Source organism: Entelurus aequoreus, linkage group LG03 (assembly GCF_033978785.1).
Source record: "Entelurus aequoreus isolate RoL-2023_Sb linkage group LG03, RoL_Eaeq_v1.1, whole genome shotgun sequence".
NCBI classification, from domain to species: domain Eukaryota; kingdom Metazoa; phylum Chordata; class Actinopteri; order Syngnathiformes; family Syngnathidae; genus Entelurus; species Entelurus aequoreus.
In genome coordinates this window covers 10,093,199-10,119,536 of record NC_084733.1, presented here as the reverse complement: position 1 = coordinate 10,119,536, position 26,338 = coordinate 10,093,199, and the positions used below count along the sequence as shown (strand labels likewise).

Sequence of the window (26,338 nt, the reverse complement as noted above, 5' to 3'; positions counted from 1 at the left end):
GGTTATGGCGGTCATTTACGTTAAGGAAGTAGTTTGACATGTACTTCGGTATCAGGGAGGTGTAGCGGATTTTATAGACTAGGCTCAGTGCAAGTTGTTTTACTAGTATGTTAACTATTTTATTTAAGGATGAACTTGTTCTTCGATTGCAATAAGAAAAATAAAGCCAATAATGCCACTTTTTGTGGTCCTCTTTATTTAGAAAAGTATCAAAATACATTTTGGTACCTGTACCAAAATATTGGTATCGGGACAACCCTAATGTATGCTTACTACTCTGACTTCATTTGATAAAGATGGGAAAAATGGTTGCAGTACACGAGTGGAACAAAGGTAAAGAGAGAAGTCATTTCTAAAGAGGGAAGTCATTTCTCAGAGTAAAGAAACTATGTTGTATGTTTGTATTTTATTGTTGTAAGTGAATGTCAATATTCTGAGGGGGCTTTTTGGGGTTGCGCAGAAATCAAACAGATTTTTAGGTCGGTATGTTTTCTTCTTCATGTTTGCTGACGCCTACAATCCTCACTGATAAAGATCACATCAGCGTCTAAGATCAAACAGGCCAATGTGTGACAACCTGCGCTTGCTGACTTGGCTGAAGGGCTAAAAGTGCGTGACACACAAGCAGAGGAAGACATAATCTAGAACATTGTGATTTTAGCCTTGAACAGAGAGCACATGCGGTTTGTAGCTTCTGCTGACAGAGGTATTGTTTAATGAGAAAGGAATATGTGGTGTATCACTTACCATCTATAGTATTGCCTACTTACTTAATACTTGCTTTTCTACATTTTTATTGAACATGATCTTTTTTACGGTCCCAGGTAAGCTGGAGCCTATCCCAGCTGACTTAGGGCCAATATGACTCAAACTCTCAATCACACCAATGAACAATTTAGTGTCTCTAATTCATTTGCCTCTCAGGCCCCGTTTACACTAAGCCGGATAAGGTTATCCAGGGTAAATAACACCTAACCTTATCCGTTTCCACACACAACAATGCCACCGTTTAAGACCCCCGCCCCCTGTCCGTCCGCCGGCGCAACGTGACCTAGTACGCATGCGCGGAACAAAAATAAAAAAATAAAAAATCCACCTGGCTTCACAGTATATATTGAGTACAAAACAAGCATACACAACGAACGGTAGGTCAGTCTGGTTAATGTCCATGGGGCAGCGCAGTGAACCAAAGCGTGCCTTCAGTCGTCCAAACGCACACTCGATGACCATGCGGGCCATAAAGCAATATTTGTAGCCACACACTGCCTTTATCACATCTACGGGAGGAAGGGACAACGTTTTTCGCTAAGTAGAATCACAGCTGACCCGGACATTCGGAAGTTCTCTTGCCGTCTGAGATGTGTAGTATCCCAAATAGCTGCAATCGCCCGTTGCCTTCTCTTAAGATATTGATTTGGGATTTCCAAAAGCGTCTGTACATGTACAAGAAGGAGAAACACGGGCATGTCTGGATGATCCGCCTCCATCTTTGTTATGAAGCTGGCTGTGGCGCGTTCTTTCTGACGTCACTTCCTGTGTGGGGCGCGGTCTTTCTGGCGTCACTTCCTCTCCGAACTCAGTTTGTAAACGATCAATGAGTCCATACAAAGCTAAGAGCCGGAGATTCAAGAAAAACACGGCGCACTTACCGTGTAAAAAATAATTCAGGGAAGGGAACCTTAAACGATGGGTTAGTGTGGCTGAAAGGGGCTTAGGCTAAATAATTATTTGTTTAAGGGGTTATTGTTATATGGTGCGGTGCATTATAAAGATGACAAGAGTCCTGCTGTGTCTCAGTACCGTGTATTCAGGCTGCATGCAGGAAGTACAACGGAGGTAAACCCACGTGACGCAGGGATATGTTATAGGTGAGGTCACCGTGGCTGCCACAGGGTGGCGCAGTATGTCAATACAATCACCCTGTAACATCTCCATTCCTTTAGTAAAGTATCCACACTGGAACAATGCTGCCTGTAAATCAACTGTAGACCCTCAACATACTAGTAACACCAGATTCAACCTCAGATAGCAATACCTGGTTCAACATCGCATATCAGATATCAAATATATAGCAATAGAACATAACACTACATAGTAGCAGGATAAGAACACACCTGTCATCAAATCACCATCAATCAGAACATCTCTTTTTTTTTGGATTGTTACAACACTCACTTCCTTTTTTTTTTTTTTTTTTCAACAAAATTCACAGCCCATGTGTGTTTGAAAGTGCAAACAGTCCATGCATGTTTTATTCGAGTGTATGTCAGTGTGTGTGTGTGTATGTGTATGTGTGTGTGTGTGTGTGTGTGTGCGTGTGTGCGTGGCACAGTCCTTGTGTGACCTCAGAGGTCAAGTCTGTCAGGAGGCTTAATCAGCCTCCCACTCCGGGAGAAAGTCCGGCCCTGTAGCACACGGCGCGGTGTGTCTCTGGCCTGCGGAGAAGACGGCGGTGACCTTGGGGCTGGTGAAGACCTTGGAGACCCCCCAGCACCGCCAACACTGTCTCTGTTGCCACCTCCACTCGCAGGCTGTTCTGGGGTCAATTCTGGTCGAGCCAGCGGTTGGGCAGGGGTTGCCTCGGCCGGTCGAAGATCAATTCTGTTGCGTCGATATGTGGTCCCCTCTACGTCGACCAGATAGGACCGGAGTCCCAACTGCTGCAGGCACACCCCTCTCCTCCATCTGCCCGTCCTGTCTCCCGGGAGCGGCTTCATTCTGACGGGCTGGCCGACGTTCAAGTCCGGCAGATCCCTCGCCGATTTGTCATACACTAACTTCGCCGCCTGATGCTTCCCCCTCAGCTTGTCGGAAACCCCTGTGATGACCTGAGGTGCAAGGAGCTGGTCGGCCACCGGAAGAAGTGTTTTTAGCCTTCGTGACATGAGTTGCTGTGCTGGGCTGCAATTTATGCCCTCAGTGGGCGTGTTTCGCCAATGCAGAAATGCCTTCCAGGGGTCCTCTTTGGCACGGTCCGCCTTTTTGCACAAGCCTTTCACAATCTTTACTGCTGACTCTGCTTTGCCATAAGCTTTTGGGTGCCGCGGTGAGGACATGACATGTTCGAAGCCCCACTCCCTTGCAAATGCCCGGAATTCACTACACGCAAACTGGCTTCCCCCATCTGAAATGGCTCTGTCCGGGACGCCATAACGTGCAAACTGTGCCTTGATTCGTCGGATTGTGGTGTCGGCCGACAAGTCAGGGAGCAGGTCGATCTCCCAGAAGTCAGAGTAGTGGTCCACCACGAGCAAAAAGTTCTGTGCTGCGTAGCTGTACAAGTCCATGCTTACCAGCTGCCATGGACGTGTAGGGAGCGGGTGTGACATCATGGTCTCTTTTTGTTGTTCGTGCGCATACTCGTTACACACAGAGCACTGCTGTACATAGTCTTTGACTTCCCCTTGCATGACGGGCCAGTACAATGTATCGCGGGCATGTCTGTAGCATGCTTCACCACCCACATGATTGTAGTGGATCCTCCTCAGCATTTCCGGAAGTATGGCTTTTGGAATGATGACGCGCTGGCTCTTGAAAAGCACGCCATCCTGTGCGCTTATTTAATCTCTGATGGCCCAGTAGTCCCTGATGAGTACGGGGGCCTCCTCTTTGTGTTCTGGCCATCCCTGCAGTACGACTGCCTTGAGCGTTTGGAGACACACATCCTCCTCTGTGTGTGCTCGAATCTGTGCCAAGCGTTGGCTACTGACATTGAGGTAGTCTGCCTGCTGAATGGCCGCTGCGTCACACTGCTCCTGTTGCATGCTGCAGACCATTTCTCGTCGGTACAGTGTGTCTGTTTTCCGTGGCGGGGTGGTGGCTCTACAAAGCGTGTCACTTATGTACATTTCAGGGCCTGGCTTGTACACCACCGTAAGGCAGTAATTCTGAAGTGTCAGGAGCATGCTCTGTAGGCGCTTGGGCGCGCTGAGGAGGGGCTTACTGAAGATGGACACTAAAGGGCGGTGGTCGGTCTCTGCTGTCACATCACCCCGTCCATATAGGTAGTAGTGGAAGCGTTGACAGGCGAACACGATGCTCAGGCACTCCTTTTCTATCTGTGCGTAGTTTTGTTCCGTCTGGGTCAGGGCGCGGGAGGAAAAAGTGACAGGCTGCCCTTCCTGTAGCAGACAGCAGCCCAGACCTGTCTGACTGGAGTCGCTCTGTATGGTGACTGGCTTGATGGCGTCATAATAACGTAGGACCGGTACTGCTGTGACCAGTGTCTTCATTTCCTTCATGGCAGCATCATGTTTTGGCAGCCAGTGCCACGTCACGTCTTTTTCTAGCAGCCTCCTCAATGGTTCACATACCTCTGACAGGCGGGGCATAAATCTGGAAAGATAGTTCACAAAGCCAACACACCGCTGGACCCTTTTAGCGTCTGTGGGGTTCGGCATGTCCAGAACCGCCCTGACCTTGTCAGGGTCAGCCTTGAGGCCCTCTTCAGACAGTATGTGGCCGTGGAAACGGACCTCCTTCACTCGGAACTGCAACTTTTTCAGGCTCAGCCTGAGCTTAACTTCTCTGCATCTGTCCATTAGGGAAATTAGGTTTGTGTCGTGGTCGCGGTTGGCCTCATCGTCCGTATCCCCGCAGCCAACTATGAGGATATCATCGGCTATGGGCTCAATCCCAGTTAATCCAGCTAGGAGCTCATGTTGCTTTCTCTGGTACAGTTCCGGAGCCACTGACACACCAAAAGGGAGCTTCAGCCACCGTTTTCTGCCCCATGGTGTCCAGAACGTTGTCATCAGGCTACTCTCCTCATCCAGTCGGCACTGCAGGAATGCATCACGCGCATCCACCAGCGTGAATATACGCGCCTTTGGCAGCTTGTACAACACGTCATCTAAAGTGGGCATGAGGTAGTGGGACCGTTTCAGGGCTCGGTTGAGTGGCTTTGGGTCAATGCATAGTCTCAATTTATCCGTTTTTTTCACTATGACCAGATTGCTGATCCAGTCTGTGGGCTGTGTGACTGTGGTTAAATGTCCATCCTTTTCGTATTGATCGAGCTGTGCTTTAACAGCTGCCTTGAGGGCCACTGGAACATTCCTGGGGGCACACTGCACAGGCGCCACGCTGCTGTCCAGCTCAAAGTGAACATCACCAGGCAGGGACTCAACTGGGCTGGTGAACACGTCGTGGTATGTGTTGATGAGACGCTCTTTGGTCAGGTCTCCCATCCTGCAGTGTTCCACTTTATTTAGCTCCTCAGGAATGGTGAATCGTATCAGACCCAGTCTCTCACATGTCTCCCCTGAAAGCAAGGGCCTCTGGCCTGTACGCACAACCTCAAAGTCCAGCTTGTGTGTTCTGCCCCTAATGACACACTGTGTGCTGTACAACCCCAGCGAGTTCATCCACTCACTGTTGTACAGCTTCAATCTGGTGAGACTCTTCTGAAGAGGCGTTCTGGGCGCCAGTCTCATCTTGTCCTTCATGCTAATCACATTGCAGGTGGCTCCAGAGTCGAGCTGGCACCTCTGGACCCCCTGTTGCAGTGGCAGATTGACAAACCACTTCTTCCCTTGCGTGTTCACTGCTCCCACGCTCTCTGCTGTGTACACATCTCTCTCATCTCCATCAATGTCCTCCTGTTCCCCTGTCGACGGGTCATCCACAGTGTTCAACTGGCGTGCGTGCTGACCCCTCTTCATGCATACTTTGGCAAAATGGTTGGCAGTGCCACAAGAGCGGCAGGATTTACCAAATGCAGGGCACTGGTCTCGCCCACGTTTGTGCCTTGTGCCACAGTACTTGCATTCCACTGTGTCTCTCATGCCCTGGAGCTGTGGACTGATGTTGGTGGGCTCAGATGGCCTACCGGCAGACCTGCGTCCATATCTTTGTCCCCCCTGCGTGGCATTGATGCTCTCTCCAGGCCCAGAGTTGCCCAGTGACATAGTCTTTAATTTATTGTCCATGACCTCGGCTGCACGGCAGATCATGATTGCCTGATCCAATTTGAGATCATTTTCTCTTAGCAAACGACGTCTGGCGCCCTCATCAGCAATGCCAAGGACTAGCTTGTCCTTTATGAGTTCATCTTTTATAGCTCCGTATTCACAAGAGGCAGACTTTTCTCTCAGCCTTGTAACAAAAGCATGTATGAGTTCTCCTTCCTCTTGCTTTAAGTTTCCAAAAACGTACCTCTCGAATGTGACGTTCTTCGTGGAGGTAAAGTATCCCTCCAGTGCCTCCAGAATAGCACCGGCATCTTTCTGTTGGTCGGCAGTGAGTCCCAGGTTGTATTTGTAAACATGGAGGCAGTCGTTCCCCATTAGCCGTCTCAGCGCCGCTGTTTGGACGGGCTTCTCCTTCTCATTGAGCCCGGTCGCCAGCAGATAATCCTCAAACTCTGCTCGGAAGTTTTTCCAGTTGCCGTGAGTGTCCCCAGCCATCTTCATGGGCTCCGGAGGCGGGATGTTGGAAGCCATTATACCAACGCGGTGCTAAAGCTAACAGGCTAACTGAAACTGCTAAAACTCACCAAAACAAATAAACGCACACTGTCTCAGCGACGGACAGAATGTGGGGCATAATCGGGTCCTGGTCGGACTTCTGACACCATGTTATATGGTGCGGTGCATTATAAAGATGACAAGAGTCCTGCTGTGTCTCAGTACCGTGTATTCAGGCTGCATGCAGGAAGTACAACGGAGGTAAACACACGTGACGCAGGGATATGTTATAGGTGAGGTCACCGTGGCTGCCACAGGGTGGCGCAGTATGTCAATACAATCACCCTGTAACAGTTATCTGGCTTAGTGTAGACATAGCCTTAGGCATGTTGTTGAGGCCCTGAAAGCCTACATCATAGTGGTTATGATTAATTGAAGTGAAATTCCCCCCAGAAATAAATGAGTCAATGTAGTTAAATTTCAACAGATTAATTTCATTGCATGCAAGATTTGGTAAGCACATGTTTCATGGGAGGGTCACAAGATTCCAAAAAGGGGTCAGTGACTCTAAAATGGTTAAGAACCCCTAAAACTTGGGGTTACTCGATGACTAGTGAAATATGAGGCCCTTTTCCACCGCAACTTTTTCAGAAACTTTAACACTTAACCGGGAAAATAAAGTCCACCCTGTATTTCCACTAAAAACTACCCGGGTAGATATAGTTCTTCAGGAACCTTTCGGAGTTCTTCCTAGCTAGGTGGGACTTTTCCAACCTACCCAGAAACTCTTCGGGGGTGGGCTGTGCTGTCAATCGCTGGTTGGTTGAACACAGTTGGGGGAGTTCCTAAAACGTATTTTTCAAGCACACGACCACCATTGGAATATGTGCAGCAACTTGTTTATTTCTTATTTCTTGTTTATTTCTATTACAACAAACTTGACAACTGAGAGAAAAAAGAAAAAAAGGAGCTTTCGAAATGCAGGAACTTTTGTGGGGCATCTTTGTGCTGAAGAACACTAAAGGCCTACTGAAATGAATTTTTTTTTATTCAAAAGGGGATAGCAGATCCATTCTATGTGTCATACTTGATCATTTCGCGATATTGCCATATTTTTGCTGAAAGGATTTAGTAGAGAACATCGACGATAAAGTTCGCAACTTTTGGTCGCTGATAAAAAAAGCCTTGCCTGTACCGGAAGTAGCGTGACGTCAAAGGTTGAAAGGCTCCTCACATTTCCCCATTGTTCTCAATGCAGCGAGAGCGATTCGGACCGAGAAAGCGACGATTACCCCATTCATTTGAGCGAGGATGAAAGATTCATGGATGAGGAATGTGAGAGTGAAGGACTAGAGTGCAGTGCAGGACGTATCTTTTTTCGCTCTGACCGTAATTTAGGTACAAGCTGGCTCATTGGATTCCACACTCTCTCCTTTTTCTATTGTGGATCACGGATTTGTATTTTAAACCACCTCGGATACTATATCCTCTTGAAAATGAGAGTCGAGAATGCAAAATGGACATTCACAGTGACTTTTATCTCCACGACAATACATCGGCGAAACACTTTAGCTTAACTTTGGCTTAACTGCATATAGAAACAAAAGAAATAAGCCCCCGACTGGAAGGATAGACAGAAAATCAACAATACTATTAAACCATGGACCTGTAAATACACGGTTAATGCTTTCCAGCCTGGCAAAGGTTAACAATGCTGTTGTTAATGACGCCATTGAAGCTAACTTAGCAACGGGACCTCACAGAGCTATGCTAAAAACATTAGCTATCCATCAACACCTGTGCTCACTTGCGATCGACGGTGCGACGAAGGACTTCACCTGATCACCGATGCAGTCGGTGGCTAGCGTCGGATAGCGCGTCTGCTATCCACCTCAAAGTCCTCCTGTTTGTGTTGCTGCAGCCAGCCGCTAATACACCGATCCCACCTACAACTTTCTTCTTTGCAGTCTTCATTGTTCATTAAACAAATTGCAAAAGATTCACCAGCACAGATGTCCAGAATACTGTGGAATTTTGAGATGAAAACAGAGCTTTTTGTATTGGATTCAATGTGTCCGCATACTTCCGTTTCAACGATTGACGTCACGCGCATACGTCATCATACATAGACGTTTTCAACCGGAAGTTTAGCGGGAAATTTAAAATTGCACTTTATAAGTTAACCCAGCCGTATTGGCATGTGTTGCAATGTTAAGATTTCATCATTGATGTATAAACTATCAGACTGCGTGGTCGGTAGTAGTGGGTTTCAGTAGGCCTTTAATCATTGGAACTACCTACACTGCAAAAAGTCAGTGTTCAAAAACAAGAACAAAAATACAAAAATTAGGGGTATTTTATTTGAACTAAGCAAAATGATCTGCCAATAGAACAAGAACATTTGGCTTGTCAAGACTTTCCAAAACAAGTAAAATTAGCTAACCTCATTGGAAGAAACTAAAGGCACTTGAAGAAAAATGGGCTGCATGGTCGAGTCGCCAGAAGATAGCCATTTCTTCACAAATGTCACAAAGTATCCCGCTTACATTACGCCAAACAGCACAGAGACAAGCCTCAAAACTTCTGGAACAAAGTAATTTGGAGTGATGGCTTTCTTCTGGCGACTCGACCATGCAGCCCATTTTTCTTCAAGTGCCTCCTTATTGTGCATCTTAAAACAGCCACACCACAATTTTTCAGAGAGTCCTGTATTTCAGCTGAAGTTATTTGTGGATTTTTTTTTGCATCTCGAACAATTTTCCTGGCAGTTGTGGCTGAAAACTTTGCTGGTCTACCTGAATCCCTCATTTTCTACTTTTTAATCAGCGTTTGAACACTGCTGATTGGCATTCTCAATTCCTTGTATATCTTTTTATACCCCTTTCCTGTTTTATGCAGTTCAATTACTTTTTCTCGCAGATCCTTTGACAATTCTTTTGCCTTCCTCATGACTCAGAATCCAGAAACATCTGTGCAGCACTGGATGAAAGATGAAGCCCAGAAACTCACTGACCTTTTATACACACACATTAATTACAAACAAACATGTCACAGGTGAGGATTGGAACCTTGATTAGCCATTCAAACCTGTTTGTGTCAACTTTTGTGCATGTTATCAGATCAAAGTCACTGGGGTATGTAAACTTTTGATCAGGGTCATTTGGGTACTTTCTTTTGTCATTTCGATTTAAAAAGAGTAAACACAGTTGTTTGCCAATACATAGCTTCACACAACCATTAAGCATGAGTGGAAGAAAGGTTTTTGTGTTATCATTCATATTCTCTGAAGAATGGCCAAGAAATCATACATTCTCCCAGGGTATGTAAACTTATGAGCACGACTATATATATATATATATATATATATATATATATATATATATATATATATATATATATATATATATATATATATATATATATATATATATATATATATATATATATATATATATATATATATACCGGTGTAGAGCGGGATATACGTTAGGTCAGGAAAAAACAGAGGCTATATCATCTCTACAAGCCTGTTTCGCAGACTTCCCTGTGAAACAGGCTTGTAGGGATGATATAGTCTCTGTGTTTTTTCCTGACCTAACGTATATATACACATCATAAATATGTATGTTCAACACTGTTTTGAGATGAGGTGTCTCTCGAGTAATTGTTATGCTTTAAGTTACAAGAATCCCCGCCATTAGTTGCTTTAACAAATGTCACAGTGAACCTCCATTTAAGAGATATTTTCTCTTATGTGAACAATTATTTACACAGTTTTCATGAGATTAGATTCTATGATTAAGTTTATCGATTTGAGGGTCCATCTTTTGCCCATTATCACCAAAAGTATATGTTTTTTATCGAGATTTTAGGATCAACCAAACTCATACCTAGGAAAGGGGTCAACCACACCTCACTAAGATTGGAGTGTCTGTACATTCCTTGCTCAGAATCTTCTTGAGAATGTTCTGGAATCACTCCTAAGCTAAGATTCCTTGCTTGGAATTTTTGGGTTAAGTCTGGAGCTCTACGAGAAGATTCTCAAAATCTTTAGGAATATCGGCCCTAGTCTTACTTGCTAGCATTAGCTTATAGCTAGAGATCGACATAACTTTGTTTTTCCAACAAAGGAAAGGAAGAAAGTGAGTGTGAAGGCAAAGTTGATTTGAGCGTTTTGAATTAGCACCATCACAAAACCAAGTTATATATATATAATTATAATACATAAATGGAGTATAGAGTTAGAAGGCTACTAAATAATGACCTAACTAAACTGTACCTCACCATTGTGACTAGGGGTGTGGGGAAAAATTGATTCGAAATAGAATCGCGATTCTCACGTTGTGCGATTCAGAATCGGTTCTCATTTTCTCATTCTCATTATTATTATTATTTTTTTTTTTCATATATTTTTTTCTTTTTCTTTTTTTTTTTAAATTAATCAATCCAACAAAACAATACACAGCAATACCATAACAACGCAATCCAATTCCAAAACCAAACCCGACCCAGCAACACTCAGAACTGCAATAAACAGAGCAATTGAGAGGAGACACAAACACGACACAGAACAAACCAAAAGTAATGAAACAAAAATGAATATTATCAACAACAGTATCAATATTAGTTACAATTTCAACATAGCAGTGATTAAAAATCCCTCATTGACATTATCATTAGACATTTATAAAAATAAATAAAAAAGAACAATAGTGTCACAGTGGCTTACACTTGCATCGCATCTCATAAGCTTGACAACACACTGTGTCCAATATTTTCACAAAGATAAAATAAGTCATATTTTTGGTTCATTTAATAGTTAAAACAAATTTACATTATTGCAATCAGTTGATAAAACATTGTCCTTTACAATTATAAAAGCCTTTTACAAAAATCTACTACTCTGCCTGCATGTCAGCAGACTGGGGTAGATCCTGCTGAAATCCTATGTATTGAATGAATACAGAATCGTTTTGAATCAGGAAAATATCGTTTTTGAATCGAGAATCGCGTTGAATCGAAAAAAAAAAAGATTTTGAATCGAATTGTGTCCCCAAGAATCGATATTGAATCGAATCGTGGGACACCCAAAGATTCGCAGCCCTAATTGTGGCGTTATAAACAGTATATTCTGAGAGGGTATTCAACTAAAATCCAAATAGGTCCAGATACATAACATTTCTCAAACATACAATCCATGTATTTTTGTGAGTTATGTTTCTTTCAATGTCTTTTTTCAATGTATTAAAATGTTGTTTCTTCTACAGCGTTGACAAAATGTCTACAGAGACTTCAGACGATGATTATTATTACGGCACTGAAGATTTTAGTCCTTGCCACTTGGGTCTAAACCCTGCAAACGTCCTCACTCAAACTTACCTGCACTCCCTCATCTGCGCCTTGGGCCTGGTGGGCAACATCCTGGTGGTGGTCACGTACATATTCTACAAGAAGATCAAGACCATGACAGATGTTTACCTGGTCAATGTGGCCGTGGCCGACCTGACCTTCGTGCTGGCCTTGCCTTTCATCATATACAACGAGCAGCACAGTTGGCCGATGGGTGCTGTGGCCTGCAAAGTGCTGAGGTCAGCATACAGCATCAACCTGTACAGCGGGATGCTCCTGCTGGCGTGCATCAGCGGCGATCGTTACATTGCCATCGTGCAGGCCAGACGCTCTTTCGGCGCCCGCTCCGGCTCTTTGATCTACAGCCGCGTCATCTGCTCTTCTGTGTGGGTTTGCGCCGCGGCGTTAACCGCGCCCACGCTCATTTATACCAAGCGCGTGGAAGAGGACGGCCCGGGGGCCGAGGACGTGGTGTGTCAGCTGTCTTTTAGCGCAGATAGCAAAGCCAAGCTCATCAAAGTGCTCATTCCCAGCCTGCAAATGGCCATCGGCTTCGTGCTGCCCCTCGTGGTGATGATGCTGTGCTACTCCTGCATCACGCTCACGTTGATCCGAGCGCAGAGCAGCCAGAGGCACAAGGCCATCCGAGTGGTTGTGGTGGTGGTCGTCGTCTTCATTGCGTGCCACCTGCCGTACAACGTGGCCTTGCTCAACCACACGCTCTCTCTCTTTAAAGAGAGAAGCTGTGAAGGAGAAAAGCTCAAACTCCAAGTTCTGGCCGTGTCCAAAGGTGTCGCCTACCTGCATTGCTGTCTTAATCCCATCCTCTACGCCTTCACTGGCTCCAAGTTTAGGACCCACTTCAGGCAAATATTTAAGGACCTGTGGTGCTTTGGTAAAAAATGCACTTACTCGGCCCGCCCTTCGCGTGGCATGTCTATATCTGTGTCTGTACTGGGCTTTAAGACTTCAGAAGGATCCAACAACTTCTCATCCTTTACTGTATGATTACTCCGTTGGAAAAAATACGGAAAGTATTGTTGTCGTAGTGAAAGTGCAGCTAAATGTGTGCACGTATTGTACAATAGGAATGTGCAATATGACCTAAAATCTACAGTATATCAAGATATATTTGCAGCCTCCTGCGGTAAGGACATACACCATATCACCATCTACAAAACCCAAAACCAGTGAAGTTGGCACGTTGTGTAATTCGTAAATAAAAACAGAATACCATGATTTGCAAATCCTTCTCAACTTTGATTCAATTGAATAGACTGCAAAGACAATATATTTAATGTTAAAACTGAGAAACTGGATTTTTTTTTAGCAAATAATCATTAACTTAGAATTTAATGGCAGCAACACATTGCAAAAAAGTTGGCACAGGGGCATTTTTTACCACTGTGTTACATGGCCTTTCCTTTTAACAACACTCAGTAAACATTTGGGAACTGTGGAGACCAATTTTTGAAGCTTTACAGAAATTGTAAAGTTGCTTAGATGGCAACACATGTTGCTCCAAAACCTGTATGTACCTTTTAGCATTAATGGTGCCTTCACAGATGTGTAAGTTACCCATGCCTTGAGCACTAAGCGAAGCCGGCGGCGTTTCTGGGTGTTGTTGATAAATGGCTTTCGTTTTGCATAGTAGAGTTTTAACTTGCACTTACAGATGTAGCGACGGACTGTAGTTACTGACAGTGGTTTTCTGAAGTGTTCCTGAGCCCATGTGGTGATATCCTTTACACACTGATGTCGCTTTTTGATGCAGTACCGCCTGAGGGATCGAAGGTCTGTAATATCATCGCTTACGTGCAGTGATTTCTCCAGATTCTCTGAAACTTTTAATGATATTACGGACCATAGATGGGGAAATCCCTAAATTCCTTGCAATAGTTTGTTGAGAAATGTTGTTCTTAAACTGTTCAACAATTTGCTCACTCATTTGTTCACAAAGTGGTGACCCTCGCCCCATCCTTGTTTGTGAATGACTGAGCATTTCATGGAAGCTGCTTTTATACCCAATCATGGCACCCACGTGTTACCAATTTGCCTGTTCACCTGTGGGATGTTCCAAATAAGTGTTTGATGAGCATTCCTCAACTTTATCAGTCTTTCTTGCCACTTGTGCCAGCTTTTTTGAAACATGTTGCAGGCATCAAGTTCCAAATGAGCTAATATTTGCAAAAAATAACAACGATTTCCAGTTCGAACAGTAAATATCTTGTCTTTGCAGTCTATTCAATTGAATATAAATCGAAAAGGATTAGCAAATCATTGTATTTTGTTTTTATTTACGATTTACACAACTTGCCAACTTCACTAGTTTTGGGTTTTGTACTATTTGCTGTATAATTGATGATATAATCATATCAAAACAAGTTAAGAAAGCTCCTAATTGAAAGATTTAAATAATCTGTTTTTTGCCCTTAAAGCAATTTAACCACCAGTATCGAACTGATACCTGACCTGATACTATACTGTGTATTGTTACTGTTTGTATCGCCCACCTCTGTTTACATTCAAGAGCTCCAGCTTGTGGTTAGCAGTTACATATTGACTTAGTTTATTTGCCGCCATGGAGGCGAGAATTGCTGAATTAGAAGCACCTTCACAGTGTGGAGGGAAATTAGCCGCTAGCTACAGTAGCTGGCAAGGACGCTACAGTGCATTGAGGACGTGTTCGTTCGCTTGTCAGTGTCAAATTTGCAGGACACAGCTAGAATGTGTCATCAACCTGCATTATCACGATATAACGATAGTATTAAAAGCTCTATCGTTGGGCAAATGTATACTATTTATGTCGTATATCGCCCAACTCTACAGTACAAATGTCAGCGAAGGCAACATGCTCCACCTGTATAAAAATATTAGTGCTGTTCAAGTTAACTCATGTGATTAATCTCAAAAGATTACCGCACTCATCATGTATGAAAGCAGATTAATCACCTTAATCGTGGATGGTTACCTGAAAGACGGCGTTGGTTGTTAGACAGTCTGTGATCAGGTCAATGCATACGTCAGATGAATGCAGCAATGTACAGAGACATGCTGGATGAAAACCAACACTTCCCATCCAACCTGATGGAGCTTGAGAGGTGCTGCAAAGAGGAAAGTGCTCAAAGATAGGTGTGCCAAGCTTATGGCATCATATTCAAAAAGACTTGAGGCTGTAATTGCTGTTGGAGGTGCATCAACATGTAATTTTTAATTTTTTTGATAATTTTACAAAATGTATGAAAAAACCTTTATTATGTTGTTATTATGGGGTATTGGGGTATTTTGGAATAAGACTGTAACATAAGAAGTGGAAAAAGTAAAGCGCTGTGAATACACTTTGGATGCACTGTATGTACTGTATAAGTTCTCTCTTTGGTTGTTTTTTATACTTTTCTTCATTTTCCATATTTGATTTGTATTGATGTCCTTATTGAATTGTAGCTTGTATTATTATAATTGCATTAAAAATTCTGTAAACTCTGTATGACTACAAAATTATTTTAAAGAAAAGGCAATCCCGTCACGGCGCATGCTCAATGCCGCATGTCATCTGCTGCAAGCGCAGCCGGCAGCTTCGCTAGAAGCGCGCCGGGACACGCCCCTGCTCGCTCTTCCCGCATCGCGGCCACGCGCCTGCACGGCTGCGGGCAATCAGCAATCAGCGCACCTGGGTCTGATGAGGGCAGACGGCATAAAGACCAGCGAACCCGAAGATCCAGTGCCGGAACGTAGTTCGCTCTTGTAGTAAGCATCCCGTCTCTGGCTTCCCTCCTTGTACCTGCTCTCTCTGTGCTTTCCCTCTGCCCGTGTGGTATATCCTCTGTGTTCCTCGCAGTATTACCTCTATATCCTGTGATCGAGCTGTGCGCCTCGACTTCCCACCGGACATCGGACTGCTTCCCTCGATACTCGACCCCCGCTTGGACACGGACCTCGTCGCCTCTCTCCAGCCCCCAACCTCTCGCTTGCCCACGGACTGCCTTCTTGCCTTGCCCCTCTGGACTGTCGAAGGGTTCATCCGACACGCACAAACAACAACCTCTGGTAACATTAACATTGTTAATTCTTCACATCGTCTTGCACCATTCATGTAGAGTAGCATACACACCCCGACATTTAATCAGGTTCAATAAACCTATTGAACTGATCCCTGCCGTTGTGTCGTCTCCTTCCCCCGCTGTACGTAACACAAAGTATATCATGCATTCGCTATATCAAATGTAACGTCTTGTTAAAGGTGCTTTTTGTCACTCTCAAATAGGGCTGCAACAACTCCATCCATCCATTTTCTACCGCTTCGATTAAAATCGATTATAAAAATAGTTGGCGATTAATTTAGTCATCGATTCGTTGGATCTAGGCTGTGCGCATGTAAAAAAATGTTTTTTTGTTTTTTTTAAATAAACCTTTATTTATAAACTGCAACATGTAAAAACAGCTGAGAAACAATAATCAAAATAAGTATGGTGCCAGTATGCATTTTTTTCCCAATAAAATACTGGAAAGGATAGAAATGTAGTTTGTCTCTTTTATCCGATTATCAATCGATTAATCGGAGTAATAATCGACAGATTAATCGAAGCAGTAATCGACGGATTAATCGATTATCAAATTAATCGTTATTTGCAGCCCTACTTTCAAAATAAAAATGTTTTAACCAAAAATATACCTACACTATCATCGGCGTGTCCCATTTCGATATCAATATGGGCTATTTGTCCAATATCAGCAAAAGACAAGTTACGGATGACATCGGCTTATTTTGGCTACAAGGAAATAGCAGCGACACAACAGCTAAGCACATAATAGCACACAAGCTATACATCCATAATAAGTGTCCTTTATTGATTAATATTGCAGTCTAAACCCAACATTTGTCAATATAAACAAGTATCAAATAACTATAGTTACATATTACTCACATTTACAAAGTATCTGAGGCAGTATTGTATTAGAAAATATCCAGTAACAAACGTGTCGGCTTCATTCAATTTATTATCACAAGCTTAGCTTACTGAATTGTGGCCACTAGGTGTCGCTGAACACAAATGCCAATGCATTTCAACTTACTTATGACAGCAGAGGTCCATTACAGATGGTTAATAGTAAATAGGTTAGTGTTTGACTAATTTCACTTGTAAAAACCTTTTGTAACATTCCACACTACACAATTAATAAAAGTATGTATGAAATGGAATCCTAATACTATGTATATAGGCCATTATTCAAGGCCCCAATATCAGTATTATATTGAAGTAAAACAGCTGTATTGGGACACCCCTATGCAGGCACGTGCACACATAGGGCCCTATGGGTGCTCGAGCCCCTGCCCTTTTTTGCCTCGTCTTGAAAAGTGCCCTCTGCCTGTGTGTTTTTTTTTCTTCCTTTTTTCTTTTTCTTTAAACAACATTAATAAATTCCTGTCAGGGATGTACAAAAAAAACAAAACAAAAAAAACAGCGGTACAAAAACTCCACGTTTTCTTGTAATACCGGGTTGTTTGAGCCTGCCGCTTTCGCCAGAGAGAGAGAGAGAGAGAGAGAGAGCCAACTGCGCCCCTGAGACGTGACAGTGGAGCAACTTCAACCTGTGAGTTATGTTATGGTCTCGTCGCCGTCCACTTATTCAGCATCTAATATGGGTAATATTTCAGAAAAACGCTGTATTATTCTATTATTCAATGTGTCAGCTTCTGTTTTTGCCGGACGTCCGAGCAAGGCGCATCAATTGAGCACGGCACATCAAGTCCGCACAGAGCAGAGCGGATCGTGCGGGACAGGAAGTAATGTACAAAATACAAAATAAACCACCGGGTTAATTTTCAAAATAAAATGCACTGTGTTTACGGCGGATCACATTTTTCTCACAGTAGAGTTTTAGATATAAAGTTTATTGTGACTTTGCTATTACTGTGTGGGTTAACAAAATAATAATAATAATAATTATAACAATGATAATAACAATAATAATAATAATAATAATAATGATAATAATAGTAATAATAATAATAATTATTATTAATAATAATAATAATTTCAGCATTCTGGGGATATAAGATGTAGGTTATCTGTTAGGAATATTACCATCTGTGTTTAAACTTGATTCATGTTGATTATGCCTGCAGCACAATGCCAAAAAAAGAAAGGATACAGCCCTCTACTGGCCCCTGGTCCATATTTTTGGCCCTGTATTGCGTTTCAGTTGTTTAGTCTGAGCATTAACTGAGAAAGACCATAAGTTACAACTTGATGGTGTTTTCATCAAGTTAAGGGAAGAAGGACAGATTTTCACATTGAAGTTTTTTCCATTTGGGTATTTGTTATTATTTTTTTTCAAAGTTCATGTTGCACTGTTCAATGTTCAATATTAAAGTGCTTATCTTTAACAATAAATAGCCTAATAATAAACCAGTGTTTTGTTGCTTTTCATGTCTTCCAAGCCTATGATAATGTGAATTAACTCATTATGACAATAATTTGTTGACACAAAAGAAATGGCAATCACTTTTACCTACAAAGGACACACAGCTAAGTAGTTAGCTTCCTATTAGCAAATTTAATTTTACATTAATTTCCATAATGTGTAAAGGACCAAAAAAAAAATCCCTGCCCTTTTCTGACTTTGAGCCCCTGCCCCTCTATAATCATGTGCACGTCCCTGCCCCTATGTGTTAGCAATACTGATTTTAGGCATGGGCGATATATGGATTTTATCGATATATTCAAGTTTTTTGTTGAAGACCAGCATACTCTTTGCCCCTCAGGAGCTTCCATGGCTCGTGCCGCCCCCTTAATTCCTTAGCGGCACACATAGCAAAACATGGCCAGTGCTAACGCTAACGAGCGTGAGACGCTTGTTCCAAAGAAAAGAAAAGTTTTGTCAGTAGTTTGGTTTTGCGACAACTCGCATGGAACAAATGACTGCACGATACAAAGTTTGTTTCAAAAAGGCATCCGCACAACTAACGTAAAGGCCTACTGAAACCCACTACTACGACCACGCAGTCTGATAGTTTATATATCAATGATGAAATCTTAACATTGCAACACATGCCAATACGGCCGGGTTAACTTATAAAGTGCAATTTTAAATTTCCCGCCACACTTCCGGTTGAAAACGTCTAGATATGATGACGTATGCGTGTGACGTCAACGGTTGATACGGAAGTAATCGGACCCATTGAATCCAATACAAAAAAGCTCTGTTTTCATCCCAAAATTCCACAGTATTCTGGACATCTGTGTTGGTGAATCTTTTGCAATTTGTTTAATGAACAATGGAGACTGCAAAGAAGAAAGCTGTAGGTGGGATCGGTGTATTAGCGGCTGGCTGCAGCAACACAACCTGGAGGACTTTGAGGATAGCAGACGCGCTAGCCGAACGACCTCACCTTGACTTCCTCCGTCTCCGGGCCGCCAACCGCATCGGTGATCGGGTGAAGTCCTTCGTCGTACCGTCAATCGCTGGAACGCAGGTGAGCACGGGTCGTGATGAGCAGATGAGAGCTGGCGTAGGTGCAGAGCTAATGTTTTTAGCATAGCTCTGTCGAGGTTCCGTAGCTAAGTTAGCTTCAATGGCGTCGTTAGCAACAGCATTGCTAAGCTTCGCCAAGCTGGAAAGCATTAACTGTGTAGTTACATGTCCAGAGTTTGGTAGTATTGTTGATCTTCTGTCTATCCTTCCAGTCAGGGACTTATTTGTTTTGTTTCTATATGCAGGTAAAGCCCGATGATATCACGTTAGCTCAGTAGCTAAAGAGCTTCGCCGATGTATTGTCGTGGAGATAAAAGTCATTGTGAATGTCCATTTCGCGTTCTCGACTCTCATTTTCAAGAGGATATAGCATCCGAGGTGGTTTAAAATACAAATCTGTGATCCACAATAGAAAAAGGAGAGGGTGTGGAATCCAATGAGCCAGCTTGTACCTAAGTTACGGTCAGAGCGAAAAAAAATATGTTCTGCACTGCACTCTAGTCCTTCACTTTCACGTTCCTCATTCACGAATCTTTCATCCTCGCTCAAATTAATTGGGTAATCGTCGCTTTCTCGGTCCGAATCTCTCTCGCTGCTGGTGTAAACAATAGGAAAATGTGAGCAGTCCTTCCTCCGGTGTCGTCACACTACTTCCGGTAGGGGCAAGGCTTTTTTTTTAAATCAGAGACCAAAAGTTGCGAACTTTATCGTCGTTGTTCTATACTAAATCCTTTCAGCAAAAATATGGCAATATCGCGAAATGATTAAGTATGACACATAGAATGGATCTGCTATCCCCGTTTAAATAAAAAAAAATCATTTCAGTAGGCCTTTAATCCTGCATCTGAAAACGAAGCCTCCAGCCGAGTGCGGGAAATACAATTCTCTACGAGGCGAACAAGCAACAACAAAAAACTATGGGCTAATAAATGACCTTACTAAGGTAGAATCATTCACACCAGGCATGTATGATGATGCCATGTATGATAAGAAAGAAGCACAATGCCTAGAGCAGGGGTCAGCGAGCCACATGCGGCTCTTTAGCACCGCCAGAGTGGCTCCCTGGAGCTTTTCCAAAAATGGAAAAAGATGGGGGAAAAATATATTTGTTGTTGTAATAATGTTTCTCTAGGAGGACACACATAACACACACCTTCCTAATTGTTAGAAAGCCCACCGTTTAATATGTTTGTGTTTATGCTTCACTGATGACAGTATTTGGCCAGCACCGTTTTGTCCTACTAATTTTGGCAGTCCTTGAACTGACCATAGTTGGTTTACGTGTACTACTTTCTCCATCGCTGCCACAGAAATATGTGTTGTATGCCACTCCGTTGTCTCATTTTGTCCACCAAACGTTTTATGCTGTGCGTGAATGCACAAACGTGAGCTTTGTTGATGTTATTGACTTGCGTGGAGTGCTAATAATGCTAAAATGCTATTAAGGCTAGCTGTGTGTACATATTGCATCATCATGCCTTGTTTGTAGGTATGTTTGAGTTCATTTAATTTCCTATACTTATGTCCTCTGTGTATTGCATTTATATTTGCATGTCTCATGACACATTATCTGTATGTAATATTAGCTGCATTTCTGATTGTGTGCCATGTTGCTCCAGACCACAGCAAACATTACCCAGCTTGCAAAGATTGTAATAAATCCATTAGAAGAAGACAACTTGTCATTTCCTTTAACTTGGGCACACACATCTATAATTTTGGCAGTTTTAAGCCAGTAATTTCCACCAGGAGTTATCTCACCCTCTGAGACACTTACTTAAAGGCCTACTGAAACCCACTACTACCGACCACGCAGTCTGATAGTTTATATATCAATGATGAAATCTTAACATTGCAACACATGCCAATACGGCCGGTTCAACTTATAAAGTGCAATTTTAAATTTCCCGCCACACTTCCGTTTGAAAAGGTCTATGTATGATGACGTATGCGCGTGACGTCACGGCGGCAATGGAAGTATTGGTACCCAATGTGTCACCATACAAAAAGCTCTGTTTTTATCGAAAAATTCCACAGTATTCTGGACATCTGTGTTGGTGAATATTTTGCAATTTGTTTAATGAACAATGGAGACTGCAAAGAAGAAAGCTGTAGGTGCGATCGGTGTATTAGCGGCGAACTACAGCAACACAACCAGGAGGACTTTGAGTTGGATAGCAGACGCGCTACCGTGAGTACAGCTTTGGCTTTCAAACATTTGATCGCTTGCCCGTACGTGCGTGTTGCTATGTGAATGTCACGTACGTAACTTTGGGGAAATATATGTTTCTTGCCGACTCTGATGGCGGCCGGGGTATCGTCGAAAGCTACAACGCCCGCCGCCGCTCCGTAGCTAAGTTAGCTTCAATGGCGTCGTTAGCAACAGCATTGTTAAGCTTCGCCAAGCTGGAAATTATTAACCGTGTATTTACATGTCCACGGTTCAATAGTATTGTTCATCTTCTGTCTATCCTTCCAGTCAGGGGTTTATTTATTTTGTTTCTATCTGCATTTGAGCCCTATGCTATCACGTTAGCTCCGTAGCTAAAGAGCTTCACCGATGTATTGTCGTGGAGATAACAGTCACTGTGAATGTCCATTTCCCGTTCTCGACTCTCATTTTCAAGAGGATATAGTATCCGAGGTGGTTTAAAATACAAATCCGTGATCCACAATAGAAAAAAGAGGAAGTGTGGAATCCAATGAACCCTTGTACCTAAGTTACGGTCAGAGCGAAAAAAGATACGTCCTGCACTGCACTCTAGTCCTTCACTCTCACGTTCTTCATCCACAAATCTTTCATTCTCGGTCAAATTAATGGGGTAATCGTCGCTTTCTCGGTCCGAATCTCTCTCGCTGCATTGTAAACAATGGGGAAATGTGAGCAGCCCTAGACCCTTTGACGTCACGCTACTTCCGGTATAGGCAAGGCTTTTTTTTTTTTTTTTTTTTTTTTTTTTTTTTTTTTTTTTTTTTTTTAAATCAGCCACCAAAAGTTGCGAAATTTATCATCGTTCTCTACTAAATGCTTTCAGCAAAAATATGGCAATATCGTGAAATGATCAAGTATGACACAGAATGGATCTGCTATCCCCGTTTAAATAAATAAAAATTCATTTCAGTAGGCCTTTAATGTGTTGCCTTCATAACAGTTACATAAGGCTTTTAACTTTTTGCGGCTCCAGACAGATTTGTTTTTTGTAATTTTGGTCCAATATGGCTCTTTCAACATATTGAGTTGCCGACCCCTGACCTACAGCGATCACTTAAGCAGTCGCTTTGCACACCGCCAAGATGTGAGAATGAAAAAGGCTGCGTTCCACTTACTGAAACAAACTATAGTCCTCTCAATGTTTTACTTCATTACTTATTTGGATACAATGTTTAATACAGCATTTTTATTTACAGAAGTATGTTATTCAAGACAGAAGCTTGAAGTCTGCACTATATTGATCTCAATGTTGGACATTATTTATTTGCATGCAAAATGTGCAATGCTACATTGTTGTTGACAGATGGATTGTATTCAAGACAGAAGTATTGCTTCCCAAGAGGAGCTCTTAATTTAATTCTTTAAAAATTATTCCATGAAAAGTACAATTTATATCTGGTCTAAAAAGAACAACATTATACAAATTAAAATCTTGCTAAGAGTAAGATGCAGTGTAAGCATTTCAATCTACTAGTTTTTTATTTAATGAAAGACAAACGTGTTTTTAAATGATCTCTGTCATTCGTAACTTTTTGTGAAAAAAATCTGGGATTTATTTTTGGATTTGATTGAACAGATTCAACAAACATTTCCATTTGTCACAATAAGAAGTTCAATTTGGGAATAATTGTTAATATAAGATTATTGGAGTTAAAGCTATCAATCACCAGGAAGAGGGCCAAATACAAACAGATACACTGCAGAAAAGAGCTAAGATAAAAAGACTGGATTTTTAGGAAGAAATACTAAAAACTAGTGACATTAATTAGCTGCATGGGCAGATCATTTTACTTATAAGACATCCTAAATTAAGACGTGTACACATTAGCAGGAATTTTAAGATAGAAATAAGTATTTTATTCTGAAAACAAGCAATATGCAGCTATCAATTTTTAAATTAAGCATCCTCGAGATGTTGCAGATTCTTTAAACAAGATTTTCTACGTGGAGGGGAAAAAATGGTAACACTTTAGTATGGGGAACATATTCTAAGTAACAAAGACTTAATTTAGAGTTATTTGGACACTAGGGGGACTGTTATGGTTTACTAGGGGAGGTGACGGCAAACAGACACCAGAGGGCAGTAAGGTTCACTAATTTATTATATATATATATATATATATATATATATATATATATATATATATATATATATATATATATATATATATATATATATATATGTAATAATAATAATAACAACAATACAACTAAACTATAGAATGAAGTGTGTGACCAAAATACAAGAGTGTGAAGTAATACTATGTGTGTAATTTAACTGAAGTGTGTGTTACCAAAGTGTTGAATGAGATACGAGGAAGTCCAGGGACAGGCAGGTGATCCGGGCGAGAGAAAAGCGTCAGAGAAGAAAGTCCAAGCGAGAGGTCGAGAATCCAAAAGGCAGTCCGGGGGGCAAGGGGAACAACAAGGGGAACAACAAGGGATCACAGGGGAACACGGGAAGCGCTGCGGGAAGACAACAAGAACATCAGAACAACGGAAACATGGAAGTCACAGGGAGGAGCGAGTTCGCGGGATGGCAAACCAGATACAGGATGCTTACAAGGGTAAAGACTACTACTCCGGCGCCGCCTGGCAGGTTGTGAGAGCTTATCAAGGCAGGTCCTTCATTACGTGCAGGTGTGCTGAAAGCCGGTGATCGTTTGCAGCTGGCGTCTGCCGGGGGGCGGAGACGCGCACGGCGCGCTCCTGGATGTGCGCGCTCGTGGGCGTGTCCCGAGGTGCGCTCACTGGAGCGCACAGACAGATGGGAGGCGTTGGCAGGAGTCTGAGCCGTAACAGTACCCCCCTCCTTATGGACAGCTTCCAGATGTCCTACTGGTCGTACCACAAACAAAAACACAGAAACAAAAGTCAAGGGTGGGCGGAGGGGTGAACTGGTGGTGGGTCGCCGGCCCAAATGTCCCCGAATCCACCGGGGACGAGTCTGGTGGCGGCGGCGAGTAGAATGCCGCTGAGGCCGGCGAGGCGGGCGACCAAGGTACGGCCACCATCTTGGCCGTCGGAAAGGCGGACGGTAATGGCGCCATGGTGAGACGTCATCGGCGGCGTGGAAGCGGCAGACGTCATCGGCGGCGTGGAAGCGGCAGACGTCTTCGGCGGCGTGGAAGCGGCAGACGTCTTCGGCGGCGTGGACGCGGCAGACGTCTTCGGCGGCGTGGACGCGGCAGACGTCTTCGGCGGCGTGGACGCGGCAGACGTCTTCGGCGGCGTGGACGCGGCAGTCGTCTTCGGCGGCGTGGACGCGGCAGACGTCTTCGGCGGCGTGGACGCGGCAGTCGTCTTCGGCGGCGTGGACGCGGCAGACGTCTTCGGCGGTGTGGACGCGGCAGACGTCTTCGCGGCAGACGTCTTCGGCGGCGTGGACGCGGCAGACGTCTTCGGCGGCGTGGACGCGGCAGACGTCTTCGGCGGCGTGGACGCGGCAGACGTCATCGGCGGCGTGGAAGCGGCAGACGTCATCATAGCCGGAGACGAGGAGGGCAGCTGAGGAGCTGGCCGAGGTGCAGAGGTCGGCGCTGCCGGCCGAGGTGCAGTGGTCGGGGCCAGCCTGGGAGCTGGAGGAGACGTGGGGATCAGCCTGGGAGCTGGTGGAAATGCGGGGGCTATCCTGGGGACTGGTGCTAGCTCGGAGGCTAGCCGAGGGACTGGTGCTAGCTTAGGGGCTAGCCGAGGGGCTGGTGCTAGCTCAGGGGCTAGCCGAGGGACTGGTGCTGGCTCAGGGGCTAGCTGAGGGACTGGTGCTGGCTCAGGGGCTAGCCGAGGGACTGGTGCTGGCTCAGGGGCTAGCCGAGGGACTGGTGCTAGCTCAGGGGCTAGCCATGGGTCTTGTGCTAGCTCAGGGGCTAGCCAGGAGGCTTGTGGCTGTGGCTGGGAAAAACAAAAAATAGGTGGAATTAGTCTGGCCGGGGGTAGCCCATCTGGGTGCGGCTGCACCACCCCATCAGCACAGCCACCAGTACTATCCCCCCCCCCCTCCGAAAGCGGATGCCAGACGCTTCTAGCTGGCTGAGGAACAGTCACTAAGGGTGGGAGAAGGGTGTCCAGGCGGTGGGTAAATTCTTCCCTGCTGATATCGCTGCTAAACATGACTTTCCATGACATTTCAGCAGGACACGACAACTCCTCAGGTGTGAAGCGAAAAAAAGAAAAAGCCATGGTGAATGGGGCAAAACGGAGGGGGGGGGGAATTGTCACTGGGGGCGGGGCTAAAGTCACTGGGGGCGGGGCTAATGAACTGTGCCGTCAGGTCCCTAATCAATTGGCCGGAGTATACTGTTATGGTTTACTAGGGGAGGTGACGGCAAACAGACACCAGAGGGCAGTAAGGTTCACTAATTTATTATATATATATATAATAAATAAATAAATATATATATAATAAATAAATAAATATATATATATATATATAATAATAATAACAATACAACTAAACTATAGAATGAAGTGTGTGACCAAAATACAAGAGTATACTATGTGTGTAATTTAACTGAAGTGTGTGTTACCAAAGTGTTGAATGAGATACGAGGAAGTCCAGGGACAGGCAGGTGATCCGGGCGAGAGAGAAGCGTCAGAGAAGAAAGTCCAAGCGAGAGGTCGAGAATCCAAAAGGCAGTCCGGGGGGCAAGGGGAACAACAAGGGGAACAACAAGGGATCACAGGGGAACACGGGAAGCGCTGTGGGAAGACAACAAGAACATCAGAACAAGGGAAACATGGAAGTCACAGGGAGGAGCGAGTTTGCGGGATGGCAAACCAGATACAGGATGCTTACAAGGGTAAAGACTACTACTCCGGCGCCGCCTGGCAGGTTGTGAGAGCTTATCAAGGCAGGTCCTTCATTACGTGCAGGTGTGCTGAAAGCCGGTGATCG

At 43.8% G+C, this 26,338-nt stretch overlaps 2 protein-coding genes across 2 annotated transcripts; one reads left to right on the top strand and one right to left on the bottom strand.

Annotated features, from left to right (window-relative positions):
- The first annotated feature begins 11,684 nt into the window (after nt 1-11,684).
- LOC133644633 (C-C chemokine receptor type 6-like) lies at nt 11,685-12,881 on the top strand. Its single transcript, XM_062039298.1, has one exon. It carries the CDS (start codon nt 11,685-11,687, stop codon nt 12,762-12,764), a length of 1,080 nt encoding a protein of 359 aa, XP_061895282.1. The 3' UTR covers nt 12,765-12,881.
- A 10,793-nt stretch (nt 12,882-23,674) lies between these two features.
- LOC133644626 (uncharacterized) lies at nt 23,675-25,564 on the bottom strand. Its single transcript, XM_062039285.1, has 3 exons — nt 25,558-25,564; nt 24,008-24,816; nt 23,675-23,910 (listed from the first exon to the last, which is right to left on the bottom strand). Exons 1-3 carry the CDS (start codon nt 25,562-25,564, stop codon nt 23,719-23,721), a joined length of 1,008 nt encoding a protein of 335 aa, XP_061895269.1. The 3' UTR covers nt 23,675-23,718.
- Nucleotides 25,565-26,338: the final 774 nt, after the last annotated feature.

Coding starts and splice junctions, on each gene's coding strand:
- LOC133644633 (XM_062039298.1), top strand. CDS start 11,685: ATGTCTACAGAGACTTCAGACGATGATTATTATTACGGCACTGAAGAT.
- LOC133644626 (XM_062039285.1), bottom strand. Junction 23,911..24,007: donor GAGTAGTAGTCTTTACCCTT/GTAAGCATCCTG, acceptor GTCTTCCCGCAG/CGCTTCCCGTGTTCCCCTGT.